The sequence below is a fragment of the Dipodomys merriami genome, unplaced genomic scaffold, assembly GCF_024711535.1.
Source record: "Dipodomys merriami isolate MVZ:Mamm:240054 unplaced genomic scaffold, mDipMer1.0.p SCAF_670, whole genome shotgun sequence".
Taxonomy (NCBI): Eukaryota; Metazoa; Chordata; class Mammalia; order Rodentia; family Heteromyidae; genus Dipodomys; species Dipodomys merriami.
Window position 1 is genome coordinate 544391 of NW_027206258.1, and position 27209 is coordinate 571599.

Here is a 27209-nt window from a genome sequence, read left to right on the forward strand (position 1 = left end):
GAAATTCTCAGGTCCAAAGTACCTTAAGCGTCAGGGCTCTTGGATGAAGTCTTGTAGACTTAGATCTTGTAGACTTTTCCCCCGTATGTAAGATAAAACTAAGTTTGTAATATACAGCATTTTTTTTTACTTAGGTGTGTAGAGTTAGGAAAAATATAGTTTTTTTTTGTTTTTTTTTTTTTTGCTGGTCATGGGGCCTGAACTCTGGGTCTGGGCGCTGTCCCTCAGCTCTTCATCTCAAGGCTAGTGCTCTACCACTGGAGCCACAGCGCCACTTCCGGCTTTTTCTGTTTATGTGGTGCTGAGGAATCAAACACAGGGCCTCATGCTTGCACGGCATGCACTCTACTGCTGAGCCACCTTCCCAGCCCAAGTTAGGAAAAATATAGTTATACTTAGAGTTTTCTTTTGGGTAGCATGAACTGAGAGTAAATAATTGTTTAGTGAGTCGTATGCTCAGTTAAAAGAGGAGATATAGTTAAAAAAGTATAGCATAAGGAATAAGTAATGTACATAGTGGCAGGTAATATGTAGAAGGTATTTTATAAGTCTTAATTAGAAATTTGAGCTTTTGTCATGTGGTAATAAATGGATCTAGTAACACTTTTTTTAAGTTTAAGAGATAAACTGACATAATTAAAATGATAAGATAGCAAATATTTATGTCTAATTTGGTAGAATGTTAAAAATGTCAATCATTTCTTGGTTAGTTTTGTGTTTTGGAGTACTGGATACTGGACATTATTGATATGCTTTAGAAATGGGAGTTTAAAAGATGAATTATACATTTTCTGCATTGTGACATTTGCTTCCTTTACTATTAGTTGGAATGAATAATTATCCCTAAAGTAGATGATTTCATTAATATTGTTTTTATGTTTGTTTTTTTTTTTAAACTCAGGGCTTCGTACATGGTAGGCAGGTTCTACATATGAGTCACTGCACTTAATACTTTTTAAAACTTGTATTTTTATTATCTTTAAGTGGTTGTACAAATGGCTACAACTTAATAGGTCAGTTTATGATCAATGTCACCTCTTCCATATTCTCCCCATCTCTCTCAGCGGACCCATCCCCTTAATTTTTGTACTCATTGTTTTTTTTTTTTTTTTTTGTCGGTCGTGGGGCTTGAACTCTGGGCCTGGGCGCTGTCCCTCAGCTCTTCAGCTCAAGGCGAGCGCTCTACCACTTGAGCTACAGTGCCACTTCCAGTTTTCTGGTGGTTTATTGGAGATAAGAGTCTCACAGACTTTCCTGCCCGGGCTGGCTTTGAACCGCGATCCTCAGATCTCAGCCTCCTGAGTAGCTAGGATTACAGGCGTGAGCCACCAGCGCCCGGCTTGTACTCATTGTTTTTGAGATAGGACCTCACTTTCTGCATGAGCTCAGACCTGAAGCCTGTTTCAGGCTTCCTGTGAGATCGTGTGACAGGTGTCTATCACTGTACAGGTGTACACAGGTCTACACTGGTTTATTTTCACTGAGATGAAATTTCTCAGACTTTTCTGCCCAGGCTGGCCTCATACTAAATCCTCCCAATCTCAGCCTCCCTATTAGCTGGGATGACGGGTGAACCACAAAGGCAGCCTAGCTATTGACTTTTGCTAGATATTTTAGTTGCCGCTTCTGCATTAGGCGTAGTTATTTTTTAGATGCTGTCACTGTGCTGTTTGTAGAAGCATCTTTTCTAATTTATGTTTCTAATGCCATGTGGCTTGGAATAAAAATATCTAAGTTCAGTTTTTTTTTTGGTCTTTGTTCCTTCATAATAAAAAGTAAATTCTGTTGAGAGCATGATGGAATTGTTTTTTTAAGTGCTTAGGATCAAACCCAGAGCCTCATATGTGATAGGCAAGTGTTGTACCACTGAGCTGTATAATCCTGGTCTCTCCTAGAGACTGAGTGCCTTTATCCTCAGAGTTGTTTATCTCCTTTGATTCCTTTGAGGCTACTTTTGCCACTTCCTCATCATTTATTTGTTCCTATTATCAAATGTAGATACATAAGATATTATTGTAATGATAAAATAATTCTCCAGAGCCACTGGAGGGCACTAGGGGCTATTTTTTTGTTTTGTTTTAAAGTTTTAACAGAAAAATTATGAATAGGTAGCAGGACCTGCATGCAGCCCAAGGACTCTGCTTCTAGTGCCCATGCTTCTAATTACTCTACTAAGTTGTGCATTTAGGTTGCCTTCTAGTTTCCCCTTTTATACATAATGATAGCACAAAAATAATATGCCAGTAGCTTTTATGTAATTGGTACTGTATCTTTTTGTTGTTGTTGTTGTTTTTAGTCTTAGGGCTTTAATTCAGGGCCTTGGCCCTGTCCTTGAGCTTTTATGCTCAGGGCTAGCACTCTACCACTTTGACCCACAGCTCCACTTCTGGTTTTGGGGAGGTTTATTGGAGACAAGAATTTCATGGACTTTCTTGCCTGGGCTGGCTTTGAACCATGATCCTCAGATCTCAGACTCCTGTGTAGCAAGGATTACAGTTGTGAGATGGTACTGTATCTTCAGGACAGTTTGGTAAAAGATCTTTATACTGTTCATCTAAGATGAAAGTGTTGGGTAACAAGTAGTACATAATATTGGTTTGTTAGTTATCTCAGTTACTGATGAAGGGCTGTATTCATGTGGGGAGGGAAATATATGTTGTATCGTTGTAAGGTCACTTATGAGAATTGAATTACAGGCTTCTTATTTTCCTTTTCCTATTTCTAAAATCAGGATTCTTTTGTGATCAGTCTGTACAGTTTATTTCTCTCTTTTCCTTTTTTTCAGAAAAGTTAAAGTTAGGGATTCAAGTCCCTGAGTTCAAACCCCAGAACCCCCCCCTCCCCAAATTGGTTTAAAATGCTTCATCTGTTGCTTCATTGTGGTGACTTAAAAATCAATGACATATAGCCTTGTTTACTTGTAGTTCTAGGTAAATGAAAGTAAGAAAGATTCATGCCACATTTTATTTTATAGACATACAGTCCCCTGATGCTGAATATGTAGATTTGCTCCTCAATCCTGAGCGCTACACGGGTTACAAGGGACCAGATGCTTGGAAGATATGGAATGTCATCTATGAAGAAAATTGTTTTAAGTATGTATTGCTTTCTTTTAGATATTCTGTAGTAGGTGGTACTTTGTCCTTATAGACAAACAAAATCACAATAGGAAATTTAAAGTTTCAAATTAGGTATACATTGTTGCAAGATGTTTTTGCACATAGAAACTTATCAATTTAGTAATCCAGTTCCCTTCTGGGAAAACATATTGGCATGAGTTTCAATATGCATTTCTTCCTCAAAAAACTTAGAGTAGAGCTAGACCTTTATGGGAATATTGTGGGTGCTAAATAAATGTTCTAGAATAGATAGCAGAATCCCAGTTTATAGATGATGTAACTAGAGGCAGGGAGCTTTACTTCAATGGCAAGAGCTTATAGTTATTGGCAGGATATAGGGCCAGATACTTTTTTTGTTCTGTTTTGTTTTTTTGTTGGTCGTGCGGCTTGTACTCTGGGCCTGGGCGCTATCCCTTAGCTCTTCAGCTCAAGGCTAGCGCTCTACCACTTGAGCTACAGCGCCACTTCCGGTTTTCTGGTGGTTTATTGGAGATAGGAGTCTCACGGTCTCTCCTGCCCGAGCTGGCTTTGAACCATGATCCTCAGATCTCAGCCTCCTGAGTAGCTAGGATTACAGGCGTGAGCCACCGGCACCCGGCAGGGCCAGATACTTTTGATTCTCTTTATGGTGCTTTCTACTCTCTTTACTTACTTTAATTTCATTTCTAAGAACAATTACAAGATTTCATTTGGAGACTTACTACTATGCTAGCCCTGTGTTATATGTATTACATTTTCTTTCCTAATTCATACAATAATCCTGTTACAGTTCTCTCTGTTTTACAGATGGAGAATCTATCTGACATTTAGAGAGGTTAAGCAATTTGTTCAATGTTAAAGATGTAATAAGTAGAAAAAGTCACTCTGTACTTTTTTTGGGGGGGGGGTGTTGTGCCAGTATGTGGGCTTGTGGTTATTTGGAGATAAGAGTTTCATGGAGTGTTCTGCCCAGGCTGGCTTTCAACCTCCATCCTCAGATCTGTTTCCTGAGTAGCTAGGATTACACATATGCAGGTTTGAGCCACCAGCGCCTTGCTCACTCTGTACTCTTAACAATTATCATGGAAGAGGTCAGGGTGACTACTGGGAGACTGAGAAATGTTTCAAGTTCTTCATTTGTAATCCTAGAGACTCTAAACAATGTGCTAATTAGTTTATGGGAAAAAAGGGTAGTGTGTGTGAGAGAGAGAGAGTGAGCTCTCAGAAAGCAAAGGCAATCTGGAAAAATCTTTGCACTTCTCAAATGTAGAGTTAACACATTATACTTTTTTGTTTTTGGTCGGTCGTGGTACCTGAACTCTGGGCCTGGGCGCTGTCTCTCAGCTCTTCAGCTCAAGGCTAGTGCTCTACCACTTGAGCCATAGCACCACCTTTGGCTTTTTCTGCTTATGTAGTGCTGAGGAATCGAACCCAGGGCCTCATGCATGCAAGGCAAGCACTCTACCACTGAGCCACCTTCCCAGCCCCACATTCTACTTTTTATAAGTCACCTATAGACATGAGATTGCTATTATGTATACACCAATAAAATACCAGACTTGAGCCAGGTGCTGGTAGCTCACACATGTAATCATAGCTACTCTGGAAGTTGAGATCTATCGTGGTTTGAAGCAGCCTGGGAAAGAAAATCTTAGAGACTCTTATCTCCAATAAACGACTCAGAAAAAGCTGGAAGTGGCGCTGTGGTTCAAGTGGTAGAGCATTTGCCTTGAACATAAAGAGGCTTAGTTAGGGACAGCACTCAGGTCCTGAGTTCAAGTCCCAGGACCAGGACTGGCGGGAAGGGGGCGGGGGGAACTTGACCAGGACTGGCGGGAAGGGGGCGGGGGGAGTAGACACAAACAAAAAAAAACCCTGTCATTTGTGCTGAATCTGAATGGCTTGAACACAGGGCCTCAGCCTGTCCTTTAGTTTAGTTTAGTTTTTTTTTTTTTTTTTTTGCTCAAAGCTGGTACTCTACCACTTGAACTACAACTCTACTTCTGGCTTTTTTTTTTTTTTTTTTTTTTTGGTGGTGTTTAATTGGAGATAAGAATCTCATAGACTTTTCAAACTGAAATCTTGTGATCTCAGCATCCTCAGAATTTAAGGTTCTAGATATGAGCCACCAGCATCTGGCAAGACTTTGAATGAAAAATTTCTTTAGTTTGGAAAGTGAAAAGTTTTTATTACTAACTTACTTCTGTATGTATCATTTAAATTTTCTTGATGGTTAGGAAAGTTTGGCTTACTGACAAGAGTTGAAAGTTTTTTTTTTTTTTGCTTGTTTTTAATGTTGCAAACAGTCTAGACAGCATTCATAGTTTTATAGTCATTTCCTTCTTAATATCCTGATTCCCATCATATTTCCAGCAATATAAATGATGTATGAGGTCTTATATTTTGAAAGATGGCTTACATAGCTTTTTCTCAAAATATCTCAAATTGTGCAACTTTTGAAATTTAAGTGATGAACATTAAAATAATACACTTACTAATAAGAAAATGAATGCATATTTATTTTGGGATTAAAAAAGCTCTTTAGCTGCGTATTAAACTTCTGGCTTTTTTTTTTTCCTTTTCTTTTTTTTTTTTTTTTTTTACTTTTTGCTTATGTGGTGCTGAGGAATCGAACCCAGGGCCTCATGCATGCAAGGCAAGCGTTCTACCACTGAGCCACTTTCCCAGCCCTTTTTTTTCCTTTTCAAAAAAGCCCTTTCATTTGTTTGGTGCTATGGTTTACACAAGTAATCCTAGCTATGTGAAAGGCTGGGATCAGGAGGATCACTGCTCAAGGCCAGTCTTTTCTCAACTTAGTACCTGGGTGTAGTGGCATGTGCCTGTTGTACCAGCTGCAGGGAAGCTTACATATTGTGGATCACAGTACAGATCAGCCCAGGCAGAAGAATTTGTAAGATTCCAGCACAACAAAAAGAAGCTGGGTGTGGTGGCATGTGCCTCTTTATTACCTTAGCTATGATAAGAATCCTAAAACAGGTAGATCTTAGTTCAGGGTGGGAAGCAAGGCTATCTCAAAAGTAACCATTGCAATGCCAAATGCTGACGGTTTAGGCCTGTAGTTTAGGCCTGTAATCCTAGCTACGCAGGGGGCTGAGATCTGAAGATTGTGTAGAAGCCAGCCCAGGCAGAAAAGTCATTAAGACTCTTTATCTCCAATTCATTACTCAGAAAAAGCCAGAGGTGACTCAAATACCAGTGGCTCACACCTGTAATACTGGCTACTGAAGAGGTTAAGGTCCAGAGGATCATGATTTGAAGCCAGCCCTGGCTGAAAAGTCCTTGTAAACTCTTACCCTCAGTTAATTACCAGAAAACTGGAAAGGGTGCTCAAAGTGGTAGAATGCTAGCCTTGAATGAAAAAAAGCTCAGGGATAGGGCTCAGGTGAGTTCAAGACAGATGACTGACCAAAAAGAGAAAAAGAAAAAGCCAGAAGTGGATGTTTGGCTCAAGTGGTAGGTTACTAGCTTTGAACAAGACTCAGAAATAGCATCTAGGTCATGAGTTCCAGCCCCAGGACCAGCACACACGCACAACAGTACCCAGTGCAAAATGGAGCTGAGGCATCATTCACGAGCAGAGCACCTGTCTCCTGTCTAGCTATTGTGAAGCTCTTGAGTTCAAACCCTAGTACTAACCAAAACAAACAAGTAATACCATCTTGTATGTGAATTGTAACAAGCTTGATATCCAGAGGGCAAACTCATGCATTTGTTATCCAAGTGAGAAATATTCTACTCTCAATTTTTCCACTGTTTAATTTTAGTGCTTGTATTGGGTATTTTTATTTGTCCTTCTATTAGGAGAGTACTTTGTACCATACACAAATGTATCTACACATAAATATGATCTATAAAATCATTGGTCACTTGGAGAAGTGCTTGACTAAAACTTTTTCTGCCCTCATCTGAAGAAGTGATGAGGAGATACCCTGATGGCTACTATAATGAGGAAACATCAGGAATTATTACCACTACAACAAGTTACAGCCAGTAATTTCTCTAAAGGAATTTGAGAAACTTAAATATTTCATAATCTCAGTAAAACAATTTGATAATCATTAAGTGACTTTTGGAGATACTTAAATAATTGTAATGTGATTGATAACATACTTAAGCTTTATAAAATATTCTTGGTTTTTTAAATCAAATGAGTGAATTATAGATATATATATTTATAGTTCAGAAAGTTATATGACATAAGTTTTAGAAATGACGTGTCTTACAGTTTACAATTTTGTTTTCCTTGTGTTGATGACTTTTATTTATTTATTTTTGGTGCTAGTTCTGGGTACTCTTGGCCTACTATGTACTGTCCCTGAGCTATTTTGTTCAAGGCTAGCACTCTACCAAATTGAGCCACAGCTCTACTTCTGGCTTCATTGGTGATTGATTGTAGATAGAGTTTCACAGACTTTCTTCCGGGAGTTGGCTTTGAATGGTGATCCTCAGATCTCAGCCTCCTGAGAAGCTAGTTACATGTGTGAGTCACTGGTGCCCAGTTTGTGTTATTACTTTGAATAATATTTCTCCAAATGCCCACAAATTTATGATTCACTTACTTCAGAACAGAAGTATGTATTGTAAACAGAATTGCACATAATGTATTTGAAGGTGATACCATCATCCATCTGCTAGATTTTATAAAGGATGCTGTGATTGTATAATATTGAAGTTTATTCCCATTATTTTACTTGGTCTACAAATTGGTTTATATTGTTAGCTTGAGGACTGCCTTAGGGAAGTTAAAATTATAACCCAGTGTCTTTGTTCTTAGGCCACAGACAATTAAAAGGCCCTTAAATCCTTTGGCTGCCAGTCAAGGTGAGTTGTTTATTTGCACTGCTGAATTGTTTATCAGTGAACTTCAGTTAAAGGGAAGAAAAAGAGGAAAGCAAGACAAATGGCATGCTGAGGCCTAAAATCCATTGTCCTGTGTGACTGCTGAATTCAAACCCTAGCATTGCCAAAAAAGAAAAAAAAAAAGTTCTTTCTTTCCTAATCTAAAAAAGATAAGTTTGCCAGCATTTAGCTGGCATGATGTATTCCCATCATTTTATTGATTGTATGAGATCATCTTTTCAAGTAAATATTAAAGATGAAAACCTTACACATTTGCTAAAAGCACATCAACCATTTTATCAGTACACATTATCCCTTTTATGCTTCACTTATTTTTCAGATAAGATCTTAGTTTTACTTTATTAAATGCTTTATGCCCCGGCTGGCTTGGACCATGATTTTCCTATTTTTCTTTCCTGGGGTTACTAGGATGACAGGTATGCAATTCCATGTCCATAAAAAAAAAAAAAGATTGAGATTGGCTCTTCTGACTATAGCCCCAGACTGGTCTTGGAACATGATCGTGGTATGAGCCACTATACCCAGCAAGAAAGATCATCGTTTTTTTTGTTGTTGTTGTTATTGGTAGTGGGGCCTGAACTCTGGGCCTGGGTACTGTCCCTCAGCTCTTCAGCTCAAGGCAAGTGTTCTACCATTTGAGCCACAGTGCCACTTCTGGCTTTTTCTGCTTATGTGGTGCTGAGGAATCGAACCCAGGGCCTCATGCATGCAGGCACTCTACCACTGAGCCACCTTCCTAGCCCCAGAAAGATCATCTTTAAACAAGACTTTTGGATTTTTATCTCATCACATATCATACATGGTAACTCAGCGGAGGCTATTGATCTAGTATCAGATGAAGTGCAAATTCATAGATAAGTGATTTTTTTACTAGGAACTTACATTATTATTTGATTGACAAACCACTCTCTTCCTTTAAACATAATTGGAAACAATTTGAATGTTTATCATTAGGGAACTGGTTAAATGATGTGTAGAAACATGGTAGAATATAGTCACAATAAATATTGCTGTTACTGGGTGTTGGTGACCTACATTTGTAATCCTAGCTATTCAAGAGGCTGAGAAGATCTTGGTTGGAAGCCTGTTGAGGCAGAAAAAAATCTATCAAAACTACCTCCAATTAACCAACAGAATACCAGATTAGAGATTTAGAGATGGGGTTGAAGTGTAAAGAGTACCAGCAGTGAACAGTGAAGCTTGAGCAAGAGCTGGAGGCCCTAACTTCAAGCTACAACACACATACACAAAATCCTGCTGTGAATTCACTTAAATAAACAGTGATCAACAGTGTACTGAGGAAATGTAGCAGGTATCAATAAAATATACATATTTATATGTATATACATAGACATGTATATACATAGACACACACACACACACACACACACACACACACACACACACATTTTTTGTTGGTTGTAGGGCTTGAACTCTGGGGCCTGGGCACTGTCTCTCAGCTCTTCGGCTCAAGGTGAGTGCTCTACCACTTGAGCCACAGTATCCGTTCTGGTTTTCTGGTGGTTTATTGGAGATAAGAGTCTCATGGACTTTTCTGCCTGGGCTGGCTTTGAACCTTGATCCTCAGATCTCAGCCTCCTGAGTAGCTAGGATTACAGGCATGAGCCACCAGCATCCGGCTAGTATATATATATTTTTTATACAAGGGAAAAGGATTTTACTAAAACCTAAATGGTGTCTATCTAGGAGCAGAGGGAGTTATGGATAACTTTATTCTGTTCATCTTTTTAAAAAAGCATTTGCAATGCATATATATTTTATAATCAAATACTAATGACCTTGGAGAAAAATGGAAAAAGGAACATACTATTCCAATAGCAAATAAGTAGCAGCATACAAACTGCTTCATTTTATTTATATATATATGTATATATATATATACACACACATATATATATAATTCTAATTTTATAGTCTTTGAAATTATTCCTAAGTTTAAATCTTACAGTGTCAGTCTGGAGGTTTCAAAGCAATAACATAAACCTCTAACATGAATTATGATATAGCTTTTAGGTAATAAATGTGGAAAGAGGCTCTGCCAGCCAAGTAAACACAAGTCCCTAAGATATTTAAGAGTATTCTCAGATGATGGGTTCTCTTTTTCCCTCCTGTTAGCCCATATTAAATCTTACATGAATTGAAATAACTGCTTCTGGAGATAACATCATTGAGTCAAATCCCGTGCAGTGCATATCACTGGGGGGTCGAGTTGTCTCTCCCCTTCCCATTTCTATAGATTACCTGATGGACTGAAACTCGTGATTATTAAAGTTTCATTTTTATGAAAGGGGAGCATTACATAAGAAACTATAATAAACATTTTGTTTTGTTTTTCAGGCAAAAGTAAAGGTAAGTACAGCTTCTTAATTAAATGTTTTATATATATATAGAAATATAATTATATATTTATATATTCAGATGTTTATTATGTCAACTAGATTTTTTTTCTTCCTACCTTTTCTGAGACTCAGAAGAAGTTAATTTTTATTTCTTTATCTAAAATTCTGGAGGTGAAGGCATAGATTAAAGGAAAATGACTGAGTTTAGGCATTAGCGACAGCCGGCCTCAGCCTCTGATAGTTCAGTGGTGCCTTGTACCTATTGATTGTGGTAGCTGAGTACCTTCCCCAACTCCACAGAGAAAGCCTTCTTCTCTTTACTGGCTGTAGTGTAGGATCTGTTAGGTTTTTTATTACATAGCAAGGTCCTAGGCATGTTTGCAGTATTCATTCCGAGCTGGCTTCTAAGGCATATGCTGACTCTTAGGTGTAGTTATTGCCAAGTCTAGTTACATTAAAAAAAAAGTAATTTAGTTTTATTTTAGTCTTTTTTTCTTTTTTTTTGTCACGGAGCTTGAACTCAGATCCTGGGTGCTGTCCCTCTACCTCTTGAGCCACAGCTCCACTCCTGGTTTTTTTGGTGATTAATTGAAGATAAGAGTCTCACAGACTGTTTTGCCTGGGCTGGCTTTGAACTCTGACTTTCAGATCTATCTCAGCCTCCTGAATAAATAGGATTTCAGGCATGAGTCTGGTAGCTTGCTGTTCTTTTTTTTTTTTTTCTTTCTTTCTTTCTTTTTTCTTTTCTTTTTTGTCTTGTGGAGCTTGAACTCAGCCTGGGCGATGTCCCTCAGCTCTTCAGTTTAAGAATAGTGCTTAACCACTTGAGCCACAGCGCCGCTTCGTCTTTTTCTGTTTATGTGTGCTGAGGAATCAAACCCAGGGCCTCATGCATAGGAGGCAAGCACTCTACCACTGAGCCCCCTTCCCAGCCAAGCTTGCTGTTCTTAAAGCTCTGTATTTAACAATGTGAAACAGGGGCTGGGAAGGTGGCTCAGTGGTAGAGCACTTGCCTTGCATGCTTGAGGCCCTGGGTTTGATTCCTCAGCACCACATAAGAAAAAAGCCGGAAGTGGCGCTGTGGCTCAAGTGGTAGAGCACTAGCCTTGAGCTGAAGAGCTGAGGGACAGCACCCAGGCCCAGAGTTCAGGCCCCACGACCGGACCCCCCCCCCCCAAAAAAAAAACCAATGTGAAACAAAACACCCAAATCAGTGCTTAGCTTTGTCCCTCTAGATGAAATTTCTAAAATGCGAGGTACCCCTTTCCTCCTCCTCCTCCTCCTCCTCCTCCTCCTCCTCCTCCTCTTCCCTCTTCCTCCTCCTTTTTTCTTCTTCCTTCTTTCTTTTTTTTTTCTTTGTCCTTCTTTTTTTGTGGGTCGTGGGGCTTGAACTCGGGCCTTGGCGCTGTCCCTCAGCTCTTCAGCTCAAGGTGAGCACTCTACCACTTGAGCCCCAGCACCCTTCCGGTTTTTCTAGTGGTTTATTGGAGATAAGAGTCTCACAGACTTTCCTGCCTGAGTTGGTTTTGAACTGCAATCCTCAGATCTCAGCCTCTTGGGTAGCTAGGATTACAGGCATGAACCACCGGTGCCCGGCTAGTCTTATTTTCTTATTAATTACTCTTCCAATTCTATCTAAATAATGGAATACTAAATTCTGATTTTCATTGCTATTTTTTATTATTGTACTATATATCATGGTAACTGTAGCATTTAAATAGAATGTTGATTAAGAACTGATGTTTTTGGAAGAGAAATTGTATAGCAGGAAGGTTCCTGTTCCAAAGCTGCCTTTGATTTGTTACTGGTAGAGGTTAGCCTGTAATTCTCAGTTTTGTGTTACAGTACTTTATTCTATCCAGCTCTGTGCTATGCCCTAGATCATTAGAGGAAGCTACTTTGACTTTTCCAATACTATTTGAAGGCTGGCTTGTCTCTTGTAGAAGAGATTATTAGCCTATAGAGAATCTTCTCTATAAGTACTATATTACTTTTAGTCAGATATCAAAGGTTATTCTTGACAGCTGTCAAATTAGGTGATTAATTAGAACATAGGTAAAATTTTGAACAGCTTTTATAGGATTATAAAACTTAAGTGAAAAATGTCATTGAGAGGCTAGATCCCAAAAGATATGGTCCCCCATTCCCCAAGTGCTGCTGAGAAATGGAGGGGGAAAATCCTAAAATTTAAATAAGGAAACCAATTACTGTGCTTGCTTTGGAAGCACATATTCTGAAATTGGGCCAATATAGAGGTTAGCATGGTCTCTGTATAAGGATGACTTAAAAATTGGTGAATGGTATATAAAAAATAAAAACAAAAATGAGATGAAAAAATAATTAAAAAGCAACGAGGCTGGTACTTCATTCCTGCAATCCTAGCTATTCAGGAAACTGAGATCTGAGGATCAAGGGTGGAAGCCAGCACAGGTAGACAAACCTAAAAGATTTTTATCTATAATTAACCAGCAAAAGCCAGAGCTGGAGTCATGGATCAAGTGATAGAGCACTAACACTGAGATTGAAAAAGCTGAGCAAGAGAAAGAGGCACTAATTTCAAATCGCAATACAGACAATCACAAGCATCCCCCACCCACAAAAACAAGAGCAAAAACAAAACCACTCACTAGCAACCTGGCTAAAATGATTCAAGATGTAAGTAGGCATTACGATTCAAATCACTATAGGGATCATATTCTGTAGTCCTTATTTACACATATGTGTGTATATAAACATGTTCTTACCTGATTTTTGTCAGCACCAAGTATTATCGTATTTCCATCTTTACTAATTTAGGTAAAATATGGTTTATCTTCTTGCTTTAATTGCCATTTTTTGTTACTAGGAAGACTGTACAATTTTTGGCTGTTATTACCATTTGCAGTTTCCTCTTCCCTGTTCATTTTGTTTAAACCCTTTAAATGAACACTTTCAGTATTTTATTCAGTTCATGAGCTTTTTATAATGCTTAGGAGATTATTCCTCTGCAGTGTTTGCAATATGCATTTTACCCAGTTTGTTGTTTGTGTTTTGCTTTTAGAGATTTTAAGTGTTTGTATAGTCCAACTTATTACTTATTCTCCTTGTCATTTATTATTTTTATGCTTCATTGGTTTATTTTTATTGTGATAAGCACCTTTAATAAAGAAAAAAAGCCTATATAGTATAATGTTCACCATCTCTACAGCAATTGTGTACATGAATTTTTTTTGTCAGTTGTGGGGCTTGAACTCTGGGCCTGGGTGCGGTCCCTCAGCTCTTCAGCTCAAGGCTAGTCCTTTACCACTTGAGCCACAGCGCCACTTGCAGTTTTCTGATTGTTAATTGGAGGTAAGAGTCTCATGGACTTTCCTGCTTGGGCTGGCTTTGAACTGCGATCCTCAGATCTCTTGCCTCCTGAGTAGCTAGGTTTATAGGCATGAGCTACCAGTGCCCGACATGAATTTTTACATCATAATAACTTTAAAGAATATTTCAAATAAGCATTTTCAATGTATCATGTTCTATTTTCTTGTCATTTATTAGTTTACATTATTTTTACCATAGTAACTGGTTATATATGTATATATATATATACATATATATATATAAATCTAGGCATTATTGTACATTTTTATTGAGGTGGTAAATTGATGCATAACAATCATTCTACAAATCCTTGTCTCATTTAGTTCCTTCTTTAGAATATATGTAGATTTATTTGTGCCAGTCCTGTGGCTTGAACTCAGGGCCTTAGCATTGTCTCTGAGCTGTTTTGCTCAAGGCTTTAGTGCTCTACCACTTGAGCCACAGCACCACTTCTGATTATGTTGGTAGTTAATTGGAGATAAGAGTCTCATGGACTTTCCTGCCCAAACTGGCTTTGAACTGTGATCCTCAGATCTTTAGTACTTTTAAAAGCAGAATTATTAGATCTAAGTATAATATCTGTGATTATAACTATAAATTATATCTGATTTTAACATTTTCCTAAATTATTCCCTTTGAAGTAGTGAATGGCGTGAATACTACAAGCTGTTTACAAATATTATACCTTCAGTACCACTTTATAATTTTAAAAAACTATGATCCAGACTAGATATTTTCCTTTGAGAGAGAGAGAGAGAGAGAGAGAGAGAGAGAGAGAGAGAGAGAGAGAGAGAGTGTGTGTGTGTGTGTGTGTGTGTGTGTGTGTGTGTGTGTGTGTGTGTGTGTGTGTGTGTGTGTGTGTGTGTGTGTGTGTGTGTGTGTGTGTGTGTGTGTGTGTGTGTGTGTGTGTGTGTGTGTGTGTGTTGGGTTTTGAGCTCAGGGCCTTAACCACTTCCTTGGCTTTTTTGATCCAGGCTTACACTCTAGTACTTGAGCCACATTGCCACCTCCAGCTTGTTGGTGGTTAATTGAAGATAAAAGTCTCATAAATTTTCCTGTCCAGGCTAGCTTTGAACTGTGATCCTCAGATCTCAGCCTCCTGAGTATCTATATCCCGCTATTTTCCCATTTTTGACAGATGTACTGTGAAACTTTGAAACTGTTTTTTTTTTTTTTTTTTTTGTAGTGAAAGGGATTGAACCCAGGATTATATTATATTAGGCATTGCTCTATCACTGAGCTACATCCTTGGCTGAAATTCTATATTTTGATGTCATGTAAAATACTTTATCCAAAAAATTATGTGGTTAGGGTTACCTCAGCCAATGCTTAAGCCTGAAGTCTGACTAACAGAGTTATACCTAACTGAATCTACAACAAGAGTTTTCTTCCATTGAAGAAATTGGCAAGTATGTTTTGGACCTTTAGGTTAAACAGCATTTAAAACATTGGAGAGTTTTATCATGCTTAAAACATTTGAAAAGCTGGGTATTGGTGGCTCACGCCTGGAATCCTAGCTACTCAGGAGGCTGAGATCTGAGAATCATGGTTCAAAGCCAGATTGGGCAAGAAAGTCTGTGAGACTCTTATCTCCAATAAACCACTCAGAAAACTGGAAGTGGCACTGTGGCTCAAGTGGTGGAGGACTAGTGTTGAGCTGAAATGCTGAGGGACAGCACCTAGGCCCAGAGTTCAAGCCCCACAACTGACCAAAAAAAAAAAAAGAAAAATGTTATGTTTGCATTTCTTTACTATCTTGTGATTTTTCTTTTTTAAAAATTATTATTATAAAGATGATGTACAGAGGAGTTACAGTTATTCTTTTTTTTAATTTCAGAGAACACTTTTTACAGCTGGTTAGAAGGTAATTTACATATTTTTCACTTTTAAAGTCATGATGTTAATTATAATATTCACCTATGAAATTTTATTTCCAACTCATTGATTTTTTTTTAAGGGCTTTGTGTAGAAAAAAGAGCATTCTACAGACTCATATCTGGCCTACATGCAAGCATCAACGTGCATTTGAGTGCAAGATATCTCTTACAAGGTATCTCATTGATTTTCCTTCCCATGCTTATTTTCAGAATTTGCTTGGTATTACCTGAATGGGAAAGACAGACGTGGGAGAATATTAGGCAGTCAAAAGCCAGGTAGTAATCAGGGATGTGGAAATCTGAGTATAATTCAGTAGGTCTGTGTATTGTCAACTCTCTTTATGATCTTTAAGAAATCTCTAAAAATTACACACTTTGAAAATATTCTTCTGCTTTGTTGTAAGAATTAAAAATAGCTCCATTTTGGTTATTTGTTAGGTATTATTGTATCAGTCTTTTTGTGTGCCAGCTTTAATGGGTGAGCATTTCCTGCGGCTCTCTATGATTTAGGAATTTTGGAACTGTTTTTCTTTTCTTTTTCTCTTTTTATCAATAATATATTACTGGAATTAAAGGATTTTACCTTGTAGAAACAAAAGAGTAACTTTGATTTGACCTAGTGCCCTAACTCATCAATAATTTCAGATGATCACTTTCTTTAAAATGATCTATTTTGGGGCTGGGAAGATGGCTCAGTGGTAGAGCGCTTGCCTTGCATGCCTGAGGCCCTGGGTTCGATTCCTCAGTACCACATAAGCAAAAAGAAAAAAGCCGGAAGTGGTGCTATGGCTCAAGTGGTAGAGTGCTAGCCTGGAGCTGAAGAGCTGAGGGACAGCGCCCAGGCCCAGAGTTCAGGCCCCATGACCGGACCCAAAAAAATAAAAATAAAAAAATAAAATAAAATGATCTATTTTGATCTTGGGTGTATTTACATTCAGAAATTTGCTTTTTGATTAGCAACAGTTTTAAAATCCTAATAGAGATTTCCTTTTACTTTCTTTTTTTTTCTTGCTCCACTTTGTCACTCGTGGCTGGTGCTCCACTTTGTGAGCCATGCCCCCAACATGGTGTTTTGCTGGTTAATTGAAGATGGAGTCTCACAGACCTTTCTGCCATGGTAGGCTTTGATCATCCTCCTGGTTTCTGACTCCTAAGTAGCTAGGACTTTTGGCATGAGCCATTGGTACTCAGCGTGCACCATTACTGGGGCTTGAACTCAGGGCCTTGACTCTTGCTTGGATTTTTATTCAAGGCTGGCAGCACTCTATGACTTCAACTACATCTCTATATAGTTTTTTTTTTTAATTGTAATTGAGGATGAGACCCTCATGGTCATTTCTGCCCAGGCGGGCCTCAAACTGGAAGCCTCCTGAGTAGCTAACATTACAGTTGTGAGCTTCCAGCACTGGTAAAATAGATTTTTTTTTTTTTTAAATTTTGGTCCTGAGGTTTGAACTCTGGGCATGTTGTCCCTGAGCTGCTTTTTGCTCAAGGCGAATGTTTTGCCATTTGGCATGAGCCACCAGCACCTGGCTAAAATAGAATTCTTTTTTTTTTTTTTTTGTCGGTTGTGGGGCTTGAACTCTGGGCCTGGGCACTGTCCCTCAGCTCTTCAGCTCAAGGAGAGCGCTCTACCACTTGAGCTACAGCGCCACTTCCGGTTTTCTGGTGGTTTATTGGAGATAGGAGTCTCACGGTCTTTCTTGCCCGGGCTGGCTTTGAACCGTGATCCTCAGATCTCAGCCTCCTAAGTAGCTAGGATTACAGGCGTGAGCCACCAGCGCCCGGCTTAAAATAGAAATTCTTAATGACTAATCATGAAAATTTTTCTTGGTTATTTTAAGGTACAAAATGAAATTTCTATGAGTATAAATAACCTAGTGTAATAAAAATGAAATTACTTAATTTTAAAACTTAGTATTTATTTCTTCTTTCTTCCTAGAAACCTGGTTGGAGAAGAAATGGGGTCACAACATTACAGAATTCCAGCAGCGGTTTGATGGAATTTTGACAGAAGGAGAAGGCCCAAGAAGGCTTAAAAACTTGTATTTTCTCTACTTAATAGAATTAAGAGCCTTATCCAAAGTGTTACCATTCTTTGAACGCCCAGATTTTCAACTCTTCACTGGAAATAAAATTCAGGATGCAGAAAACAAAATGTTACTTTTGGAAATACTTCATGAAATCAAGTAAATTATATATATGAGAATGTATACTTTAATATATGGGTGCCAAATTGGTATCTAAAATTAAGCTCTTGGATATTTAGAGAAAGGAAAACTATTTAAAAATTAATTAGGGGCTAGAGGTGTGGATCAGGTGGTAGAGTTCCTGCTTAGCAATTTCATAGCCTTGTGTTCAAACCACAGTATTGATAAAAAGAGAAAAAGAAATAAAAAACAAATTTAAAAAATTAAGGAAAAAACAAATTAAATTTACTCATTTTTTTTTAGAATTGATTTTCAGGTGTTTTTTGCTTGTTTGTTTTGACCTGTGTACAATAAAGAACATTTTTAGTTTTAACATCCATTCTTTTACTTTTTAATACTTGCACAGGTGACAATATTCTGCAGTTAGTTAGCATTTAGGTCCAAGTATCAGAATTCATTTGATCATTGTTGGTGTTACTGTTTTCTACTCTTAGTTTAATTACATTATTTTCACTGGCTAGTAAAATACTGTATTAGCAAGACTTTTTTTTTTTTTTTTTTTGTCAGTTATGGGGCTTGAGCTCTGGGCCTGGGCGCTGTCCTTCAGCAATTTACCTCAAGGTTAATGCTTAACCACTTGAGCCACAGCACCACTTCTGGCCTTTTTTTGCTTATGTGATGCTGAGGAATTGAACCCAGAACCTCATGCATGCAAGGCAAGCACTCTACCACTGAGCCACCTTCCCAGTCTATTAACAGGACTTTTAATATTTATAAATACTCTATTTTCTGCTCTACATATACCACTGCCCAGTAAAATATCATGTTGTGAGAGTTTCACTGTTGATAAAACAATAAAATAAATATTCTCTGTTTTGTAATACAGGTCATTCCCTTTGCATTTTGATGAGAATTCATTTTTTGCTGGGGATAAAAAAGAAGCACATAAACTAAAGGTAACTATTCTTTAACCTAATTGTTAGACATAAACTAACACAGAGATATGAATAGAAACTAATGTTACTTGTGGGAAGTGGAGAGTAAAATGAGACTTGCCAGGAGTTGGGAAGGGGTGGATGAGGCAAAGGAATGTATTGCTTAATGAGTGCAAAGTTTTGCTTAGCGGGGGAAAATAAAGATGAATGATCTACTGTATAGAATAGAGACTGTAATAAGTAGCAGTGTAATTTATACTTCAAAATTTGAAAAAATTATAAAGAAGATTGGAGTCATGACTTTTTCTCTATTTGCCTTAAAAATACCAGACATATATTACTAGAGACCTATTAAAGAATCAAAGCTAGGCATGGTAGCACACAAGCCTATAATCTTAGCTACTTGGGAGACAGGAGGAGTGAGAGCTTGAGGCTAATCCAAGGAAAAAGACTCTGTCTCAAAAGCAGTACAAAGAAATACGCTAGGGAGCCCTGGGTTTAATCCTTAGGAGTGGGGGATGGGGGGGGAGGGAGACCAACTACGTGTGGTGCCTCATTGTTCTTATGAAAGGGAGACAGAGACAGTTCTAGGGAATCAAGTAAAACCATATTGCAAAGCTATTGATAAGCCAGATAGCTCTTAATATCTCTGGGTTTGATCAGATATCACCAGAATATTAGTAATAATCTGCTTCTGTGTTGTCTTATTCTTCCTTTCCATGATGAAAGAAAGACTGTAAGGACCCTGTTTAAAATCTTCATAGGACATGAGAGCTGAGTGTTCTAGAGTTTTGACCAGATTAAAACATTGTGAGAAATATTGCCAATTTGCACAGTCTAAAAAAAGAGCAGATGCCAGAATACTCTCTAATAAACTAGCAAGTGAACTAAAAATAAGGAACATATTGAAAATAGTAAGAAAAAAAGAAATCTTATTACAGTATCCTCCCACTCACTTTCCAGTTCCTGGAAGCTGTTTGGGAGATTATGTAACCACTGAGGTGTGTTTCTGTAGCAAAAAATACTTTAAAGGGGGGGTTAGATGGGAGGTCAAGAATAGCTATTATCTAACAGCAAAAACTACTTTCTTTGCAAGCTCCATAAAACCAGGCTTTTTCTTCTGTCTTCTAATCTGAGATAATTTGGGGATATATTCATGTTATTGGACATGATTATTATTTGTGAAAGTAATAGGGATCTTCTATTGTGATCTAGTAAACTTTGATCCTACAGTACTAATTTCATTCTAGCATATTAAGTTCATCTTTGAAGAAGATATATGGTTTTAATTTAATACTTATTTGGCTACACATCTGTGTATGTTCTCTGTAGAGAGTTACTCAAGAACAGTTACATTCAAATACTTGAATTACCAGATTCAAACACTTTTATTTATACAGTGTCTACAAAAACCATGTCTAATTTTTTTTTTTTTTTTTTTTTTTTTTTTTTTTGTCGGTCGTGGGGCTTGAACTCTGGGCCTGGGCGCTGTCCCTCAGCTCTTCAGCTCAAGGCGAGCACTCTACCACTTGAGCTACAGCGCCACTTCCGGTTTTCTGGTGGTTTATTGGAGATAGGAGTCTCACGGTTTCTCCTGCCCGGGCTGGCTTTGAACCGCGATCCTCAGATCTCAGCCTCCTGAGTAGCTAGGATTACAGGCGTGAGCCACCAGCGCCCGGCCCATGTCTAATGTTTTAGAACAGGGTTTTCCAACCTTTGTAGTTGTGAGAGTCTCTTTAAACTCAAAAACTTTGAAGGCCTCTCCCCGTAAGAGTATATATTGGTTATGAAAATACAGTTTCCCAAACTCATGATGCGTTTATCATGTTTAATGATAGTAGCATCCTATTGCTCATAACATCTGTTTCCATTTGGAAATTTAAAAAATTTAAGTGTGAGCTATTTATTCTGTCATATATAATCTATTTACATATGGATTTTGTAATCTTAAAACAGCTATTAACTCCTCTAGAGCTCAGTTGCTCATCGAATGTATACACATGCTTTAATTTAATTACTCTATTATTGATAAAAGTGTGAGTCTTCTTTAAGTCAAGGTTCAAAATACCAGCTTAAGAAAAAAACCTTAAATCAGAGCATGACATCTGGCCAGGCTTGGTGGTATTATGCCTTTAATCTCAGCATTTGGGAGGCTAAGGCAGGAGGATTGTGGGTCACAGCTCATCAGCCTCAGGTACATAGTGAGTTCCAGGCTACCAGAATCAGCCAGATCCTGTCTACAAAAAAAGAAAAAAAAAAAACCCTATCTCTAGTAAAATTATTGAGCAGTTTTTTGAATAAGTTTTCTAACTTCGATTAGCTTTCACTGAATAGATAAGGAGACATCTGATTGAAAATATTGTTGCTAAATGGCAACAATAATAGTATTTTGGGCTTTACACTGGAATTAATAAAGATTTAATATCTGAAGTCTTATGAAAAACCATTTGCAGAGCTGAACAAAGCATCTCAGAGACATTTTATCTCCAGAGCAAACTGAGGTCTGTTTTGAATATAGTGGGTGACAATCTTTGCTGATGTATTTCCAGTTTCAAATCTATTTGGAACTGGGTAGCAGTGGCACCTGTTTATAAACCTAGCTGTTCAGGAGACTGAGATCAGGGGATTGCAGTTCAAAGCCAGTCTTGGCAACAAAGTACATGTGATTCTTATTTCAGTTAACCATACACACAAAAAAATCTCATTAAGTTTGGGGTATGGTTCATCACATTATAAAAAGGAAAATACTATATGCTTTCTAAATTATAAGGCAATTGAAATAATGGATGGTCTGCCTATTTTCTGCTTAAAAGACTGGACGCTTCAGTTTTACTCTTAAGACCAGGACAAAGAAAGCTACTTGAAAGACTAATGACTCCCAGTGGAGTAAATGGATATATACATATGCATTAAATATATAAAAACATGAATGGAACAACACACCAAGTTTTGCACAGTGATAGATAATGGTATGTAGAAATTTGGAGAGATCCATGGAGTTTCAATTGTACTTTCAATGGTTTCTTTGGTAGTGTTTACATGGATGTTTATTGTATCTTGTTATTTTTGCATATTGGAAATAATGTTAATTATTCTCCCTAAGTAATACAAAGAAGGGCTATAATTTAACTATTCCCTCCCTCCCTTTTTTTTTTTTTTTTTTGTGCTGGTCCTGGGGCCTGGCACTGTCCCTGAGCCTTTTTTTTTGCTCAAGGCTAGCACTCTACCACTTGAGCCACAGCTCCACTTTTGGCTTTTGTGGTGCTTAATTGGAGGTAAGTGTCTCACTGACTTTCCTGCTTGAGCTGGCTTTGAACTGTGATTTTCAGATTTTAGCTTCTGAATTGCTAGGATTACAGGCATGAGTCACAAACACTTGGCTTCTTCCCTCTTTTTTGGGGGAGGGGTGGGAAGGAACTGATGCTTTTTAACCCCTCCTCCCTCCCATATTGACATATAATGATTACATACACTCGGACATGTTGACATATTTCTGACAGTTTGGTAGGTAGTTTAGCTTTGTAGTAATGCGTGCCTGAGGTCTAACTTTGCTATTTACAAGAGGTGAGAATTTAGGTAAGGTACTAACTTTTCTGAATTTTTAAAAATTCATTTAGGGTTAGATTGTATCTATCTGTGGGTTTGTAGTAGAGATTAAATGAAATCATATATGTAAAGATTCTGGTTTGTAAGAGATGCTTCTTTTCTGGTTTTGGTACTCCATAGTAACTGTATTGGAACTCTGCACCTAGAAATACCTCATTAAGCTGACTGTGTGTTACATTATAATAAAATTTTGTTAAACTATTTTTTTTTAGGAGGACTTTCGATTACATTTTAGAAACATTTCTAGAATCATGGATTGTGTTGGTTGTCTTAAATGTCGGCTGTGGGGAAAGCTGCAGGTAAGAAAATCAATCTTCTTACCCTTTCCATGAGGAATTTTCTTATTTTCTCTTTCTCTTATTTATTTTTTCTTATTTCTATTGTAGACTCAAGGTTTGGGCACTGCTCTGAAGATCTTGTTTTCTGAGAAACTCATAGCAAATATGCCAGAAAGTGGACCCAGTTATGAATTCCATCTAACCAGACAAGAAATAGTTTCATTATTGAATGCATTTGGAAGGTTAGTTTGAATATATTGTAATTATTTCTATTAGACAAGTAAGCCTAATGCAACCTCTCAGATAAAACTAGGTAAAGAATATTCTTTTGCAGGCACTAGCACATTTATAATCCTAGCTACTGAGGGGGCTGAGATCTAAGGATCGTGGTTCAAAGCCATCCCCAGGCAGGAAAGTGTGGAGACTCTTATCTCCATTAACCACAGAAAAGCCGGAAGTGGAGCTGTGGCTCAAGTGGTAGAGTGTTGGCATTGAGCAAAAAGTTCAGTGACAGCACCCAGGACCTGAGTTCAAACCCCAAGACTAGTATGCACAGGTGTGTGCCTGCTCACATGTACACACACACACACACACACACACACACACACACACACACACACACACACACACACACACACACACACACACACACACATATACAATCATTAGGTGATTCTTTAGTTTTATCTATTGACTTACATATTCATGATTAATTTACTGATCAGCTGTCAAAACTCATTGAATTTTATATATTTAAAAAATACTTAAAAAGCAGTTTGTATTCTGTCCAATTTCTTTTTTTAAGGATCTAGAAAAAAATTGTTATTTCATACAGGTAGACATGTAAGTTTTTTGGTGAATTCATCATTATATAAAAAAAGGTTAATTTTTTTCAAAAAAATTACTGTCTAGCAAATGATTTAGGGAAAGCATAAAGTAAGATTCATTAAAAATTCTAACTAGAAGCTGGGCACTGGTGGCTCATGCCTGCAATCCTCACTACTCAGGAGGCTGAGATCTGAGGATCACAGCCAGAAAAGTCTGTGAAACTCTCATCTCAAATTAACCAGCAAAAAGCTGGAAATGGAGGTGTGGTTTACACTGATAGCCTTGAGCTGGAAAAGCTCAGAGACAACACGCAGACCTTGAATTCAAGTCTCCAGGCATGCGCATACCCACAACCCTTTCTCCTCCCCTCCACAGTGTTTTCAATTGATTTTCAGAATTATTTCTCTGATTACTGGAAGCTGGACAGTTATGTTTCATTGTGTATTCTGCTACTTTTAACATGCTGGAGAGTGAGCTAAAGTGCATGTAAAATAAACATCGCATACAAAAATAAGGAACAAATTTTAATTTTCATGAAAATCAGAGAAAATAATTATTCTGTTCTTTATAGACCAGTAGCTTTGAGTCTTTGTACATTTTCTAAACAATGGCGTATTATCTTCAATTATTCATATAATTGCAAATATTTAAAATATATTTATATATTCCTGTACTTTTTAGTATGTACTTTAATATATATTTAAAATATGTATTTTAATACTTATACTTATGTATTTTATATAAATACTCATACTTTAATACTACATTAATATAGTTATGAATTATTAAAACAAATATTACAATATCTATGTACTTTATTTTGTATATTTTAATGCTTTAATATTAAAAGCTAATTTCTAGACAATTTTATCTTAGTTTTACTATGCCAAATTAATAACAAAAGTATAGCAAATATATCAAAGGGTTTATGTACCTTTTTAATTTGTTGAAATTTCTTTACATATTTTATACATTTTAATAATGTAAAGTGAATAATATATTAAATATATTCAAGTGAATAATATATTTCAACAATGTAAAGTGAATAAATTTATCTAAGATAGTTTCTAAACAGAATATTTTGTTTTATGTTTTTGGCTACAGAATTTCTACAAGTGTGAAAGAATTAGAAAACTTCAGGAACTTGTTACAAAATATTCATTAAGAAAAACAAGTTGAAATATACCTATTTCGGACAGTGGAGGCCAAAGAGTGGAATTTCATTCAAAGGCATAAAAGCAATGGCAGTCCTAAGCCAAACATTTTATATAAAGCTCTTTTTGTAAAAATGAGAATTGTTTTGAGTAACAGTTTTTTTTAAAAATTGTGCTGTCTATGTTTAATATTATTGTGAGTGAAAGTACTATCAATCATGAGGCATAAATTTTAAAGTTTAATACTGAACAAAAGCAAGATTATCAGGTTCATTTTTGATAGGACTAGCAAATGATGTCAAGTTTCACAAACTGGAGTTTTGTGTAAGGAAGGGTAAAAAAAATACAACTGTGGTAATGTGAGGAGTTAAACTGGGGAGAATGTTTAATATAGGAAGATGCTAAAGAGGCTTATGAATGACCCATAATTAATAGCCATACATTTAGGGTTGTCAGATTTAGCAAAAAAGAATACAGGATGCTCAAGTTAGATTTGAACTTCTGATAATAACTAATTTTCTTTAAAATATATTTGGAACATACTTATACTAAAATTATTTTTATTATTTAAATGAAATTTAAATTTATCTGAGAGTCATCCTGTGTTTTATTTGAGAAATCTTAACACATTGGCATGAAAGAAATCACTTTTATTGTTATATTGCTATTTTGATTGGATTGTTTTATAGGAAGGTAAATAAAAACTTAAAGGCAAATGAGATTTTTAAACGTGAAAAGTTGAATAGATTATATATTTATTCTCATAATATGTTCCCTATACTGAGTAAAATTTGGGGGAAGACTTTTTATTTTTATTGTAATTTCAAATTTATAGAAAAGTTTTTAAAATAGTACAATGAACTCTTTTACCAAGATTCACCAATTGTTCATTGGCTGTCCCTCCCTTCCTCTCTCCCTCCTTCCCCAGTATTGGAGATTGAACCCAGGGCCTGATACTAGGCAAGCTCTGTACTACTGAGCTACATCCTCATATATATATACATAGATATATATATGTATATATATATATATTATATATATATATATATGCCATTTTCCCCCTTAGTCCTTTGAAAGCCATCATATCCTTCCAACCCTAAACCCTAAATACTTTAATGTAGTATTTTCTAGAAATGACATTTTCATAAAACCCCTATATGTCCAGAGCTATAATCCTCTTAGCCTTAAAATACGGATCACTTCAAGTCCCAATCTAAAACTTTTTAGCTTTGTTGCTTTTTTTAATGCTTGAACTATGTAATCATAGGACATATAATTTGTGTATGTGTAATCTGGTACTTGGAATTTGAACTCTGGGCCTCATATTTTCTTTGCTTTTTTTCTCATTCAAGCCTGTGTTCCACCACCTCTAGTTCATTTTTTTTTTTTTTTAGTACACAAAATTTATTTCCTTTGTCTCCTTAAAATCTAACTGTAAATTGTGAGAGGTTTTCATTAGTGGATGCTCTTCAATGATTAAAAAATATTAGGAAGTAATATCCCATGGTAATTACAGGGAAAAAAGAATTTATACCTCAAAATTGTATGCCTTTTTTATAGATACCTTACATATCTTACTTAGCAGGTTTAACATGTTGAGATGTCACATTGTTAGAAAAACTGGCTTTATTTATACAATGTTTTAGAAATGTCACTTTACATTGCTATATATTTTTTCGTTATAATTCCAAGTACTGGTCCAGTGCCAAGTATACAGTTTGTATCCAAGTATTTGTTGAATGAATGTATGAATATGTATTCAGGATATTTTAAATGAATAATCCTAGAAGCAAGTTCAACAATATGTGTTCTATTTTCATTCCTTCAGTCATTCATTTTGGAGACTCAGAGGATTAAGTGATCATGACATATAAAAGTTTAAAGACACCCATAGTACTTTAAAAATATTGTAAATAGGTTTAACTGATAATTTTGTGTATAATGTCTAATACTCATGACCTTCTCCCCTACTCCACCCTACCTTTAGTGGATAATATTTTGTAAAGTGTCTCGGTCATCACTTAAGACTTTTTGTTTGTTCCTTAACTAAGAGCTGGCCTTGGCCTTGGGTTCTTTTCAGTCCTTTCCAGTGGGGTCTAAAATCCTAATTCTAAATCCATAGTTCAGTTCACCAGCCAGTTCTTATTTAACATTTTTTCTTGCACTTATGTCCTGACAACCTTTCTGTACACACTTTCTATTCTCTTTCTTACTTTTTGCTTGCTCCAGAACACTTTCCTTTCCTTTTTGGTTTCCATTTATTCTTTACTCTTTAATCACTGTACCACTTTTCACTCTGGGGGAATTCTAACTCAATGATTCCTAAGTCCTTAGCTGTAGCCCAGAGTTCTCTATCCACCTACTGCACTTCAGTAGATTTTCCTCAATCTCTTGTGTCTTTATTTTCTACAAAAAGTACTTTATCTTTGTGTTCCTTACTTTGGCTAATTTCAAAACTGTCATTTCCTAAGTTTTCTCAGTTCACTCTTGTCCTCTACTTTCCGCCACCTATTAGGGTCTAATTTTCACTGGGCTTATTTGCATTTTACTGATGCAGCAACCTTTTTATTTTTATTGCTATTAAGTGAAGGACTACATAGACCTATCTCCTTATATGCAGGTTATTTTCTCTTTGTGGATCTACATGTGACCAGATTAGCCTTTCAAGAAGCACTTTTCACAATCTGCTCTCTG

At 36.8% G+C, this 27209-nt stretch overlaps 1 protein-coding gene and 1 non-coding gene across 2 annotated transcripts in view; both read left to right on the forward strand.

The window, feature by feature from the left end:
• The window catches only part of LOC138815814 (ERO1-like protein alpha), a 45134-nt gene extending 17934 nt beyond the window's left edge, over positions 1 to 27200 (forward strand). Inside the window, exons 7-16 of the mRNA XM_070005171.1 lie at positions 2975 to 3095; positions 7894 to 7940; positions 10338 to 10349; positions 15525 to 15551; positions 15645 to 15737; positions 17507 to 17753; positions 18601 to 18670; positions 22468 to 22554; positions 22642 to 22775; positions 24466 to 27200. Coding sequence (XP_069861272.1) covers positions 2975 to 3095; positions 7894 to 7940; positions 10338 to 10349; positions 15525 to 15551; positions 15645 to 15737; positions 17507 to 17753; positions 18601 to 18670; positions 22468 to 22554; positions 22642 to 22775; positions 24466 to 24526 — 899 coding nt within the window. The 3' untranslated portion in view covers positions 24527 to 27200. The remainder of the gene's footprint in view (positions 1 to 2974; positions 3096 to 7893; positions 7941 to 10337; positions 10350 to 15524; positions 15552 to 15644; positions 15738 to 17506; positions 17754 to 18600; positions 18671 to 22467; positions 22555 to 22641; positions 22776 to 24465) is intronic.
• Positions 12549 to 12652, forward strand: LOC138815817 (U6 spliceosomal RNA). Its single transcript, XR_011368491.1, has one exon. It is a non-coding gene; the product is annotated as a U6 spliceosomal RNA (small nuclear RNA).
• Positions 27201 to 27209: the final 9 nt, after the last annotated feature.